The 14,982-nt window shown below is 39.4% G+C and overlaps 1 protein-coding gene across 1 annotated transcript; it reads left to right on the forward strand.

The window, feature by feature from the left end:
- Positions 1-843: 843 nt before the first annotated feature.
- FXN (frataxin) lies at positions 844-13,501 on the forward strand. Its single transcript, XM_066180776.1, has 5 exons — positions 844-975; positions 2,559-2,641; positions 3,990-4,110; positions 7,420-7,517; positions 10,295-13,501. Exons 1-5 carry the CDS (start codon positions 850-852, stop codon positions 10,446-10,448), a joined length of 582 nt encoding a protein of 193 aa, XP_066036873.1. The 5' UTR covers positions 844-849; the 3' UTR covers positions 10,449-13,501.
- Positions 13,502-14,982: the final 1,481 nt, after the last annotated feature.

Raw genomic sequence — 14,982 nt, forward strand, 5'->3', positions numbered from 1 at the left:
TAAGTAACAATATGACGTCTGGCTGAGACTACATCTTCACATACTGCTGATAGTACGGCATCACCAGCATCTATGCAACTTAGTAGCAAATGTCAGGTGTGATATTTTCCCTTCACTGGCTCAGCGAAACATTTTACCTGCAGGACGTAGAACAGAATACTTCCGGTCACAGAAAATAGTCCTGGAACCATTTATATACTTATATACTTATATATATTTACATATTATAATAGTCCCCTGAGTGAATGCTTGGTGCACAGTGTGGCTTCTAATTGCTACTCTTCCCAGGCTCCAGTTCCTGGTAAATCTCGCCAGAGACCGCTCTGCCTGAGCAGATGCCTGCAGAGATTCGCCCACGAGCGATTACTGCGTGCTCTGGGAACAGAGCGAGGTGAAGGCGCTCAGCGCGGGCAGCCGCGTTACGTGGCCGCCGCAGCCGAGATCTCCCCGAGGGCTGAGCAGCACACCGGGCCCAGCACCCGATTCCTAGGGACAGCCGTACCAGGCCGTGCTAGCGCCGGGAGAACAGCGCCGGGAGAACAACGCCGGGATAAGGCTGGCGGGGAAACCGCCGCAGCCTTCAAACCTCGCCAGGCGGACAGACCGTGCTCGGCTCTGATACGCCTGTGCTATTTCGGTAGCAAAGCCCTTGGATTTAATTTATCCTAGCGCTGCTGAGGCTGGAGCCAGCAGGGGCTGGGAAGAAGGAAAAACGCGAGGGTGCCGCCTGTCTCCTCGGTCCTCCCGCGCGGCCGAACGCGCCCCACCGCGCCCGGCCCCGCGCGCTCCCCCCGGTCTCTTCGCGCCGCCGTGGCCACGCCCCGCCGCTTCCGCAGCGGCTCGGGCGCCATGTGGCGGGCGGGGGTGGCGTGTGCTGTGCGCGCCGCGAGATGGGCGGCGGTGGGGCCGCGGCGACGCGGCGGCACCAGGAGCGCCCCGAGGGCGGGCATAGCCACCGCTGGCAGCGGCCGCATGGTGAGCGAGGGCCGGGCGGATGGTGGGGGCGAGGCGCGGCCTGAGCGCCGGCGGGCGGGGCCGCTGTGGCCGAGCGCCGGCTGGGGCGGGCGGGCTGCGAGGGAAGAGCGGCAAGCGGGGATTCCGGAGCTGGCCGCAGGCTCTAAGCAGGTGGAGGTGAGCCAGGGCAGCCAGCGCCGCCGCCGGGCCTCCTTACAGGCCGGCCGGCAGCGGGACGCGTCCTCCCTCCTTCCCTCTCTCCCGCCTGCCTCATACTTTCTCCTTCCCTCCGTGCCTCGGGAGCTGCCTCACACGGGAGCTGGTGCACTCCTCTGGTGCCCCTCTCCAGGCGCAGAAGGCGGTGCTGGCCGCCCTCGGCCGGGTGTGGTACGTGGAGGCATATGGCGGCTGCGAGCTGGCACCGCTGTTGGCAGCCTCCAGTCGCAGACCGAGTATAGGTACGGACTGCTGGAATTAGAGCCTCTCAGCCTGGAGGGATCCTGAACGTGCTCGTGGTCTTGAAAGTTTTGATTCTAAGCGTGTCTAAAATGCCGTAGGGTAAGGGGTGCAGGTAGTCAAACATGTCAAGATGTAGACAAACCTGTCAGCAGGTCAAAGATGTAAGCACCGTTTGTCGGCCTGTGCCGTTGTTTCGCCGTTCTGTCCTTTCTGCCTGTGTCGTGGTTTTGGACTAACAGGCAGCTCATTGGTAATACCGCTGGATAGATGTCACAGGACATGGAGAGAGATCGACGTGTGTTTTGCTCCTCCGTGCTTGAAGAGAGGCTGACATAGCTTCATTGCAAATGTAACTTGCTTTTCAACTCAGTCTGAAGTTTTCAGAACCTTGCACGAGTACACAGGAAGTAATCACGAATGCTGTTTTACAGTTAAACCAAATGGTCAGCGCCGGTTAGGAGGAAAATGGAAATCATGCTATCTTCCTTTCTTGGTGGATAGCATAAGGAATTCTGCTACTGTGTCTGACCTGGGCATTAGCTTTATTTTCATGCTTGTATTGGTTTTCCTCAGGCGGGTTGCCCATTTGGTCGTCTGTGTCTGATACTGCTGGTGTGGCAATACAGCTTTTCCATAATTTGGGAGTCTGGAATCTGAAGTGGTTTTGGCTCTTTTGTGTGTAAAGGAAGATTCAGGGTTTGTGTTTATTTCAGCTTAGTATGTTCATGACTTCCAGCAGAAGGACACATGTTGCAGGTAGTGTAGCGTCTGAGTAGTGAATATTAATGAAAATCTGAGCCTAAACCATTTAATTGTCTGAAGTTGCTCAGTAATTCTGCAGAAGAACAATAGAAAAGTTACAATAATTCTGTTTTCCAAGTTCATTCTTCTGTGACTGAGAGGGTGTGGGGTTTTTTTTCCATTCGTTTGTATGATGAAGACAAGGAATATTCCAGTTTGCTTCAATCATCCTAAGACTTAAAGCTGCATAATTGCTTCCATATTAGCCCTGCAATATGCAGTATGAGCATTTACTTGAGGATGGAAAGGACTTCAAAGAGCTGCTTAATTTATGTGATAAATGCATAGTTTATAATTCTTTACTTTAACTTGAATTCTATTTTGCTTCTGCTTACTTTAAACAGCAATTACAGTGTTCTTCAGATGTGAAGAGCAAGACTGTTTGGTTCATGAATTTGAGAAGTGCAGGAACTCTGAGTGACACAAGGTAAAAATGCAATTTGAGATATTCATATGAAAATATTGCTTATGTATTTTAGAATAACTTATACACATACTAAGACTACCAAGCTAATGTAATGTTGATGTAAAGGACAACTGCAGTTTCAGCTAAAAACGTTTTTTGTGAATTTGGGAAGTTGCATAGCAAATAACTTGTGTGCCTAAATGCAGGTGTCTAGCACCATTTCATGTATGCCAAATTTCTGCTTGTTCTGAGAGGAGGTGACACGGCATCTGTTGCAGACTTCTCCCATTCTGATGCAACAGTTGGAGACTGCTGTTGGAGACAGTAAAGGATTGTGCAGATGTCTGAAATGGCTCTTGCCTTTAAGTGCCTAAAGTGGACCCTGAGCCAGTACATGAATCCTGCTCGATCCAAAGGCTTTCTTGTTCTCCATGCCCCAAGGCATTTTTTGGTATCCGTGGCATTAAGTGACATAGGGCATATTTCAGTAATTGGATAATAAACTTTTTAAAGAGATATGTTTTCTCTTAGGAGCTAATATATGTTATATACTCAGCCCGTAGTAACCATTTCATTGCCATAAGCATTAGCAAAAGTTGAGATTATTTTACTGAAGTGTTTGTTGGTAGGGGGGCCCATTTACACACTCAGTTAAAAGCTGACACTGATAGAAATGGAACAACTTCTGGGATTTAATTGTACTTAGTTAATTAAACTGTTCTACAGTTTGTTCCACTGAAGAGGACAAGAGGAGCAGTCTCACAGGTGCTTTAAGCCTTATGTAATAACCACAAGGGTGCTTTGAGACTCTCTGGAGAAGACTGTAATTCATAAGTGTAAGTTCATAAGCACCGTTTAAATAACATCTAATTACCAGTTGCATGGCTAATTCCAATTAAGAAGGCAAATGGTATACATAAACATGACATGTGATCCTGACATTTCTAAACAGTGTATGGCTACAGGAAGCTTTGTAGAGCCAAATGACATGTTTTCCTAAATGGGAGATGCTTTTGTCTCTATTGGTCGAGTTCAAAACTAAACAGTTCTTACACTAAGTCCTTTCATAGATATGCCTTACTTTGAAATCTGTTGCTGTTTACTATATGGGGGTTAGTATATCTAAGGAATTAAGTACCTTTTTTTTCAGTTAAGTGATCTCTGATACCAATTAATTCCAAAATTTCATCTCTGTTTATAAGGTGGATTATCACCTATATCACCTTAAAAAGAATGACTGCTTGTTTTATAAGATCATTTCATGGTTACTATTTCATCCAAAGTCATGGTCTTGGTATGTTTTTATTGTAGATAAAATGCTGTCTTCCATGCTTTTTCTCTTAATTATGGACTTTTGTGTCGTTTGTAGCTCTTTAGATGAGACCACCTATGAGAAACTGGCTGAAGAAACACTGGACTCCTTAGCAGATTTCTTTGAAGACCTCACAGATAAACCTTTTACCCCAGAAGATTATGATGTCTCTTTAGGGGTATGTTTTAAACATTATATTACCACTGTAATAATTGTACGGTTTTTTTCCTATTATTTGAAGGAGAATTTTAGATTAGTCACCTTAGTGCTGAAAATACAATGTTTTTACACCTTTATTGTATACTGACTGGGGCAGCAATTCTGGTGAAAAATAACATACAAGAAGTGTGATTTAGGAGTTTAAAAAGTTTCATATTTAGAGAAAGACATAATATAAAATAATAAATGAGCACAAGAGGAGATGGAAACTGTTTTCTAATTTCACATTGGTCTGTAAATTTTCCCAAACAGGCATAGATATCTGGCACAGCAATCAGTTCCCTGCTGGTGAATGCTAGAACTGTAGGCCTACATGGCATAGTACATCATATGTAACTGTTAGAGGAGTTTCTTTGCTTGCCCTGAATACGTAGAAGCAGCATTTTTCTTGACCAGGTAGTGTATGTTTGTCCTGGCTTTACTGGTACCAGCCTGTGGTGGAGAGAAGCAGCAGGCGGGTGTCGCAGGAGACATTGCATGGCTCGAGCCTTCAGGAGTCAGCCACTCAAATTCTTTTACAGGAGTGACAGACTCAGATTAGAAATGTCTGGTTTACTGGTATAGGGAATTTATTAGTTTTGATAAAAATTCAGTTCCTGAAGTGATCTATGTGTTACAGCCCTCAACATGGCTTGGAGAAGAGTGCTGTTTCTCCCTACACTACTGTCTGCTACATAGGTCTTTCAGTACTGCAGTTTTTTGAGATCACAAACTATTGCTCCCTCTTCATGTCTTACCACAATGAGATTGCTTTCTGCTGTCACTGTCAGTTAAGGTTTTGTGTTCCCGGATGTTGATTTGAATGGTTTGGGTTTCACTGTGCAAAATACAAAACCAAAACAGAAGTCTATAGTTTTGGACTTCCTTATGTGTAGCTTTGTCATCATAATTTTTTATTCTGTATTTCTGATAGCTGGGATATAAAATAATATATTGCCAATAGCTTTCTGTTTAGCAAATACTACTTGTTGCTTTAATTAAGTATGTAGATAATGTTACAGCTAACTGCTTTTCTGGTAAAGGGCATTGTTTAATCATTACTCTTCAGTATGTTTTAGGATATCAGCACCTATTAGCCTCATTTAACTATCCTAGGACAAAAATTAGAAATGGTTGAAATTTACCTCTTTAATATCCTTAGACACTTCATTATGTTAAGCTGATGAGCCATGTCATAATTTTTTTCTTCGTCTGCTGTATGGTGGATTATGTTTGACATTGACTTGTGAAGCTCAAGAGGTAATAATAATTCTAAGTCTTAATTTTTTCCAGTGGTCCTTTGCTATATAGTCTGGATGATCACAATTAATAGTATGCTGTCATTGCTGTTGAAAGCGGAAGGTTGAATAGCCCAAGTTTTAATTCTAAACAAACGGTCAGTGCTGCAAGAAGCCACAAGGTGGCAAATGTGATAAAGGTCTGCTCTGTTATAAACGTGATTGTTTTGAGTAATTTGTATCATCGTGTTCAGGAGAAAAAACATCTCTTTAGAAGAATATTTTTTGTTTCCAGAAACTAGCAAACATTCATCCGGTAGTACAGAACATGTACAGCAGTATTTCATAAAATATGGTAAAAGTATCTTGCAATTTAAGTTCTTTAAAAAATTCAAGTCATATTTTGTAGTATTTCAGAAGTACTTTAAAATGTATGAGCAAATGTTTACAGCACAGAAGTAGAGGTTAACTTCTGTTTACTTTGCAAGGATAGATCAACAGTACTCTCTAACAGCTGACACAGTATAAATAATAGCATAATTTTTTATTAACTCTTTGAAAACCTGTTTACTGATAGTGTTTCTATAGAAACATGTACCATAACATCGTGCTAAATACTTAGTATGGCATAACAAACCACATAGAAGAATGCTGAAACCTGTACATCATTATGCAGGCCTTATCCTCCATCCTGTTCTTACTCTGCTGTATCTCTGCAATTCTAAGACCACTGAGGTATGGAGAACTTGAAATTCTGACAACCAGAGAAGTAGCTTGTTCTTGTTCTTCTGTGCACCGTACTAATGTCCAATAGAAATAACTGGCAGAACAAACCTGACAGGACTTTTAAGCAGGAGACCTTTTTATTTTTGTAGTTTTGATCAGAGATCTAAATGCCTTAACAAGCACAGAAACAACATGGAAACTAAGGTAAAAAATCAGATCCTGAGAAAATTATTTTATGCCTGGTGATACTTGAGGTATGTCAGAAACCACAAACCCTGAGTTACTTTGTAGGGAAAGGAAGCTTTGAGTTGCTGCTTGTGCTACAGAGTGTGTTGGCAGGCAGTAAATACTCATACCTGGAAGTATTTTTCCCCATAGTGAGTGTTTATATATAGCAAATAGCCCGAGCAATGATAGATAGCTCTAGTAGTATCTTCTGACTAAAACATGAAAAGTATGATACCCTTAAAGGAGCTTTATTGTGCTATAGGGCTTGAAGTACTTGAGATACTGTGAACTAAATAAATTATTATCTGAATCATCACATTGCATTCTGTAGAAATGTTTCCCTTTTTAATTAGTATCTTTCAAATCACCTTTAGATCAACTCCAGTCCAAATATTGTTGTTTTTTTCACTCCTAAAATCAGAACAAAAAATATTTTTGTCATTTACAAGAATCACGTTGTCAGTCAGAAATGTGAGCAAGAAAGAGAAAAAAAATGTTCACTAGGATAATGGTCTAAAGGTGGCATAACCAAAGCAAAACCAGACTCATGGAAAACCAGAATCATGGGATTTAGAACTGGAACATTTTTTCAGGTATGAGTCAGAATTGTCAAGAAAAATTGTGTTTATTCCCTGTTAAACTGTTACAGTTACTGAAGAAAAGGAAAATTGCGTGGCTCAGAAATCCAGCAATGACACATAAAACTTCTTGACTTCGAACCACACCAGTCCTGCATTGTTCATTAATATAAAAAAGTTGTTATTGGATGATGTTTTAATCATTGCAAAATGAATTGCAGTGGTCTGGTCCTTTAAAGATGCCAAGTCCAAGCTCAAGAGTATTATTTAAGTAGTACCATTGTGAATGATACACACTAAAACCAAACTCTGATGAGAAGATTTAAAGTCTGTATCAGACTCAAAGATATGTTAGGCATTAACTTACATTTTTGGTATGTAATGATTATTCTCTCTAGCTGTTATTGTTTGGGAGATGGTTGAGAATCTGATACAATTTTCTGCCGCTGCAGATGAAGTAATTGTTGTCAAAATAACAGGATACAAATTTTTTATTTCTCACTTTCTTTGTCTTTTAAGAGTGGAGTACTAACAGTTAAATTGGGTGGAGACATGGGAACATATGTAATCAATAAGCAAACACCAAACCGGCAGATTTGGCTGTCCTCACCCACTAGGTAAGTTATGTGTAAGTTAGTTACATAATATCTGCAGACTGGATGGAAATGTACTTTTCCTTATTTATAGCATGGCAAGATCATCTTTTGTAAGATTCTTTTTGTAACTAACCCTTCTACTCTGTATATTCTCGAAACAGGATATAATCTAAATGTTCAATAATGGTTTGATACAGGGGTTTGGGGGACACTGCAGTATTACTGGCATACCTAAATTAATACAGGAAATGTGTTACAAAGAATTTTCATACATTGTTTCAGCCCAAAACCACTGTCTTCAGGTACATTACCTACTTACAGGAAGTGTAACCAGCAGTGATTAAAAAGAAACAAACAAAGCTTCTGTTGGAAAAAGAGCGATGATGATGTCATCATCTAAACCTCTCTTTGTGTTTTAGACAGGGTGGCTCCTTCCCTTTCAAGCTTGTGGGATTTCCTGCGTTACATGTTTGTGTATGCCCATGCTGGTTGTTTTTGTCAAGCATCCGCACTTCACAGAAGCCTTAGCTAGTTGCTTCCTCTGCCTTTTCTGATGCTGTTTTAATCCATTCCAGGTTTTCTGGTTGGTTTCTGCAGGAGGGCAGCCAGATAAGTGGGAAAATGCTGTAGCTGTCCGTTCCCCCCCCCCCACCCCCCACCCCCCCAAAAAAAAATCTGTATTCTTTGGCACTATCCCTGGAAACCCAGGGAGCTAATAAGTGTTACTGGTGAAGGAACCACCTTAAAAGATTTTTGCATCACTGATCCATGGACTTCATCGGTTTATGAAAACCAAAAGTCAGGTGATTCCTTCTGTTCAGCTCCAGTTGAGCTAAGACATACATGTCCTGGAATATGGATGTTGAGAAAAAAAATTAAGTTTTTTCTTTTTATACTCCCTTAACTGGCATTGTGTTAAACAGTGGCATTTCCTGGAACATAATGCTAAGTGTTCACTTATTTCCTAACTTCTGAAAGGCAGCTCCAGCAAATACTGTATGATCTGAACTGTCATCTTCTTAACTGCAATATGCTGGGAGGTGAAGGAAGTAAATGTTGTGCCAGTAATCACATTGAATGTTTTGGGTCATTTTGGTAAGTGTTGACCTTCAGTCTTTAAGAATATATCCCAGAGGAGACAAAATTGTCAAGATGTGAGACATTTTTCTTGGAATTTATTTTGGCCATCTGTTTGCTGTTGAGTATCTGTACATCTAAGTGAAAATTTTACTTAGTTGACAGTTACAAAAAAAGGGCACAAGGGGATGTGTGCAACCTGCCAGCAGTGTGATTACAGTAATTTAACATAGTTCCTGACTGAAAGACTTTTCAACCTTACAGAATATTTTATTAGCAATACTTTAATGTGATAATTTAATTCTTTTATCTTATGGTTGAAACATACATGCAGACTTTCCATGAGAAATACATTTAATCTATATTTAACTTTGTAGGCATTTTATAGAATTCACCAGATCTTTGCTTAAACTGTTAATTTAAAAGTCACATTTGTACAGTGTTTTGTAGATACATAGAACTATGAAGGTGTTTCATATGCTAACCTTATCACTGATGTTTACTGCATAATATGTAAAGCCAGTTCAGATAACATACATATTTCTTTGTCATTGATTAAATGAGTCTGCCTTAGCCTGATTTGCATGAATGACAGGATCCCATTCCATCATTCTCTAGGTGCAGGAGAGTATAAACATACGCTTGTGCTGCAAAAGGTGAAGTGAGAAATACTTAGTAAAATAACTGGAGCACATAACCCCGATTCAAACAGTTATCATTTCTGATAAAGAAATTGAGATTTCAGTGAAAGTGACTTGGATTTATGCTTGCCTTTGTAACTTCTCATACATTGATTAGTGGTTGGGAAGTTCTTCATTTGACTATTGTGAGTAACTCAGGATAGTGAAGGTTCAGATCAGTGTTCATGCTTGTAGATAAGGAACCTACAGACTGTTCTTATGTATTTATAGGATAGTCTGTTTTCTAGCAGGCTTGGCATGTTGACTGAGTTCCAAGGCATATATCTTACAAGATCAAGGGTTTATCTGTATATCGCAGATAACCATTTCATTCCTTTCTGGTTTATTTGCTCAGCTGATGTTAACAGCAGTGAGTACCTTTCGGTCATTGTCTTATTTGACATGTGGAAAACTGGGTGGATAGCAAGATCTGGAGTAGAACGTAGGTGTTCAAGTTTCTTTCTTGATACTTAATGTAGGCCTGGAAAAACCAAGCCAGTAACAATATAATAGTGCAGAGAAAAATAGCATTTTCATTGTAAGTCTCCCACATGCAAATGTATTTGCTTTCAGAGGCTAAATTATTTTGTTGCATCTAAAATGAAAATATTTGTCCTTTGCTGTGCTTAGAATATCTGCAAGAACTAATCAGTGGCATTAATCCAGAATTATACAAATATCTGTTGTGATATTTGTGTGCAAGAAAATTATATCTGTGAGGGAAGAATGGGATAAAGGAAGAAACTGGTGGGAAATCAGTGCCAATGGCAGGAAGGGAAAGTGCTTGTCTCCCCTAGAAATGACTGATGTATCTTGTCACCTTTTCAGATACATCTGTTTGATGGCCCATTAGTTCCTGACATATCAGGCCTTTTCTGCTCCACTTCCTCAGACTGCCCACCAGCCGTTCCCCATGCTATCTGTTACTTCTTTTTTCTTGGGCACTCTGTGGCATACATTATGCATACAGGCTTCCAGCAGGTCTCCTGAAATAATCTGTACTTACACAGTGTATGATGTTTTGTTGTTTTTTTTTTCTAGTGGGCCCAAGCGCTATGATTGGACTGGACGGAGTTGGGTGTATTCTCATGACAGAGTATCTCTTCATGAACTACTATCAAAAGAGATTTCAACAGCTTTAAAAACTAAATTGGATTTGTCCTCATTAATATATTCTGGGAAAGAAGATACTTGATTGTATTCTACCTCATGGAAGTTTAAAGACTTTAACCTCAAGTCAAGCTCTTTCTTGGGTTGAAGTATCTGAACTTAATTCTGTTGTTTTCTTGGCATCAATATGTTGTGCAACAAAAATGAAAATAATGTATTTTTTCTTTAGTGCTCAGTCTTTGGATTTCTGTGTGCTGTTTGAATCTGTGCCCATGTAGTACACGTGGTTGAGGTTGCCCATCCTGTCACGTAATTTCTTGCTTTCTTTCTGCAGAAGTCATGAATTTTTAGTGTCTATAGACTTGTTTGCATGTAAGGGCTGACCACCTGGTGACTTCTGACCAGCACACAAACACTGACCTTTTTCTGGTGAAACATTCACCCAAAATGAGAAGTGTCTGTGAGTTACATTGCCATAAATTGTGGTACTATGAATGCACCTCAAAATTTGTGGCTATTGTAGCATATAGTCACATTTAACATGTCATAATGTGTGTAGTGGCAGGTTTTTTTATAGTATTGCAGAACTTGCTATTCTCCAAATTCTAAATTGTAGTTTGTGTCACCTCAGGATTTTTTTTTTTGAGCTAAACTTTAAATTACTTAGACATTTTTGTGGCTCTGAGCATGATATGGACCTGGAAAGGCTAGTATGTGAAGTTTAAGCTGTACAGCAATGTCTCTGCAAACATTTTGTTCTGTTACTGCGCATTTCTCTTTCTCTACCATTTTGTTCTTCAAAGAGTAAAAAAAATGTACTTTTTTTTTTGAGCTGAGCAAAATTAAGTTCATGGTGATGAAAATTTGCACTAATTTTATTCTACTGCATTTCTTAAGTGGTTTTATCTTGTTTATCACCATGATACAGCAAGGCTCCCCCTGGCACCATGCTGATGCAGAAATTTTTTAGTATCAAGTATGGTTCTTAGGCTGATGAAGCTATCTTTGTCTGGCTATTAAATATGTGAAGGAAATAAACTATATACTCCAGATGTTAAAACAGAAACATTTAAAAGAAATCATGAATGGCAGCACTTTAGCAGTTGTGCTGTTAACTTTACATAATTGTAAAGTTACAACTTGTAGGTTTTAACTGCCTGTTAATATTACAACTTGGAGGTTTTAACTGCCTATAAAATGGGAAGGACCAAGTTTTTGACTAATGCATGAGGGAAAAATTATACCATACTCTTGGAGATTATATGAAAAGATGTTCAGTGCACAGTATTTTTCTTCCTGTTTTCTCTGATGCATGATGTTAGTTTGGCATGATTCTCTAGCTACCTTGACAGGTAAGGATGTATTTTATCATTGAAAAACAATAACTGCAAAGTGTTCTTGCCCAGTATTTGCATTTAGAGTATAAGCGCTGTTACCTGCTCTTTCCCACTACTAAACAGGGAAACATTTCTATGGAAGTAATTCTTGGTTAATGGTGCATGCTGTGTGCATGCTTTACAATCAATATAAATTTCTGCTCTACAGAATGAGATAAATACAATGACTCCCAGATCTTAGGAATATAAGAGTAAAGCATGGGGTTTTTTTTAAAAAAAAAGTACAGGGAGGTAAAAATAGAGTATGTTTTTGCTGTTCTGAATTTAGAACACTGAAAATAATTTATAGCATATGGAAATACGTATTTTTATGTAGTTACTTTTATAATATTTAGCTCAATCTTCTAAAATTTTAGTTAGTCATTTAAACACATTTGTGTAGAAGTTAATGACTTGATACTTGAATTGAGGATAGCTGGTTATTCCTTTGCCTGACCACATATAATTATTTTTTTCAATTGATTTGCAAAAAATTATTTTCTTAAGTATTTGCATGCAGTATGATCGCTCACATGCATCTGATTGATATTTGGAAGTTCATTCTCCATTCCCTTACATCTGGCAGAAATGTTTATACCAAAATAAAATTGCATGTAGAATTCTTAATTCATTATGTAAAGGTGTGATGATCAGGGTGAAGGCCACAGACATATGCATATTTTTGAATTCTTTTTGTTTCTTAAAACACATACTGGAAAGATTCTGTCCAAGTGTGGCCAGTCGAGGTGGATTTTATAAGAGCAGTTCAGCTTTCACAGTCTATATACCTTGGCCTTCATCTGTAATGCTTCTGCTACTTATGCAAACAATTTCCTGGGTTTAGGTATCTGAGTAACAAATGTATTTAATCTTAACTGGTAAAGATAAACAGTGTCAGCAAGTTAGAATGGGGTTTATCTCAATGTACCAAATGAATCATAGGACATGACTCATTTTTTGTTTTAATACTTGTAGCAAATTGTAAGTAGGGGCAAGAACTCCCCATGAGCCGTCACACTCATACATTGGAGGCACAGAACAAGCGCTGATGCTAATGTCAGACTGCTTATTGCTCCAAGACAAGTAACGCTTCCGTACTGTTTCTCTACTTCCATAACTTACAGAATAAAAAGATTGTTGTACAGTTCCCCACTGGACATCATGTCAGTTGTTTCTTGCTTCACCTCTCCCAAAAGAAATAGCTGAAGGACAGTCATTAAATATTGACTATGTACAGACTGTATAAATAAGAACCACTGTGTTACGGGCATTACTTTTTCCCACAATTTAGTTGCTCCATTGTCAGTGAAGGAGAACGTGCAGAATATTTTGGAAGGATGAGTGTTGCCATTTGTAGCTTTAGTGGCTGCCCAAGCTCAGCACATGAACTGGGGTATGTTGGCCTTTTTTTAGATACACCAAAATTTTCACCAACTGCTAATCTGACCCTTGGTTTTTTTCAGGCTTACACTCTGAAAGACCTAGTGTGTCCAGCCTTACTAAAATTCATTGTTTCCTATGTGCCCAGGAGTTCTTTTCAAGTCTGAGTTCATTCATATAGTCAAGCCTGCAGGAATTGCACAGAGTCTGCACTGATCACAAAATACCACCTTTGTTTGCCAGGAGTTAAGTGCCTGAGTTTTTGTCTAGTGTTTGTTTGTTCATTTTCTGTTTCACTTGTGTGTAATTTGTAAGAAGACATTACTACTTCTTTCCAAGATTGTTCCATGTGATAAAATCATTACATCTTACTTCCTTAAAATTCCCAGTGTCTTTTGGTAGCTTCAATAAATGCGATAAAGGACTGTCCTGAAGAGGAGGTAGCAGAATAAGAGAAAGGTGCTTTACAGGAAAGTTTGTGTTTGATTATTTTTAGGTTCTGGTTAGTGGTTGGACTCCATGATTGTGCTAACCAGCTCTGTAGTATGTGGGAGTCCTGGGAAGGAAGACAGAGGCTTGTCAGAAAACCTGGAAGAGCATTCAAGAGGAAGCATGGGAGGGGCAGAAGCATAGGCTATCATGAAGAAATTAGCTTTGCTCAACAGCTGATGTCGTTGGCAAGGCAAGGAGAGATGTGGGGCAAACTGCTTCGTAGTGTGGCCCTTTAGCAAATGGTGTTTTAAATTTACACCACGCCACTATAATTGTAACCAATCAAACATGTTCCAGTCCATTTTGCTATTGAGGGTTTTTTTTAATTCCTGTATAAAGGTAAGAAAAAGTTGTGGGGAGTTACATCCATCTCTATCCTAAATTGCCTTTTATGTAAATTTTACTGCTGGCAGTTGTAGAACAAAGACGATATTTCATGCCTTTTACCGAGGGAGGTGGCCAGTGGAGATTGCTTTGCTGGGGATAGGATAAACAAAGCCACAAACAATTAAAGTGTTCTGAACAGTTCCTAATTGCAAACTTTTGGGGGGGGGATTCAGGTTAGGGAAAGACGTACAAGTTCAGATAAGAAAACAATAGATGTTTAAAATAAGGCAGATAATATTGCTGCCCTCTTCAGTTTGCTGAATTGATTTCAAAATGGTATCAATCATAATTATGTGAAATGATCAGTAACACAATAATTTTGCAAGCATTACTTTCCAGATGTAGGCTCTTCTGATAGCCATCATTGTTCTCTACTGTTGTACTAAAAAAAATCAGTTATATATTTAAAGTGTCCATAGTCTTACTCCTATTAACAGAATTTTAGAACCGTTAGCCAGATATCCTAAGGCAACTGTTATAAAAGATTTGGAGAACTAACAGATGAAGTTTTAAAACATTCATTAAGGAAACAGGCATCCACCATTGTGTAAACCAAGTGATCTGACACATACCTGGAAGTAAAACTAAATTTCTATTTCTTGTGCCTTGATTCTGCCTGAAAGCTATATTGTATTACGTTCTGATCATAGAATTAGAATGTAGCTGATTGAAAATAACAAGTTTTTGAATTAGCCCTGAATTAGTCTTTTTTTTTCTCTTCTGATTTTTGCTGTTGAGGTTTTTAGACTGAAATAGGTACTTGAAGGGTAGTGTATTCACATGCATGTTAATTATTAACAGTAGCTACAAGCAGACCTTTTCCGTACAGTATCTGAATGCAGTTTCGTATTTGCTGTAATAAAATACGTTCTTTCACGGCCTCCTTCCAAAGTCCAGCCCCTTCATGGAGAATACTGTTTGTCTTCCTTATCTTAGTTTCTGTGTGAGAAATAGTGCATGAACAGTACCTATTAAGGAAGAAAT

Source organism: Chamaea fasciata, unplaced genomic scaffold (genome assembly GCF_029207755.1).
Source record: "Chamaea fasciata isolate MVZ Bird 193981 ecotype frontalis unplaced genomic scaffold, bChaFas1.0.hap1 SCAF_4, whole genome shotgun sequence".
Taxonomy (NCBI): Eukaryota; Metazoa; Chordata; class Aves; order Passeriformes; family Sylviidae; genus Chamaea; species Chamaea fasciata.

Coding starts and splice junctions, on each gene's coding strand:
- FXN (XM_066180776.1), top strand. CDS start 850: ATGTGGCGGGCGGGGGTGGCGTGTGCTGTGCGCGCCGCGAGATGGGCG. Junction 976..2,558: donor CCGCTGGCAGCGGCCGCATG/GTGAGCGAGGGC, acceptor TACTTTAAACAG/CAATTACAGTGTTCTTCAGA. Junction 2,642..3,989: donor GGAACTCTGAGTGACACAAG/GTAAAAATGCAA, acceptor TGTCGTTTGTAG/CTCTTTAGATGAGACCACCT.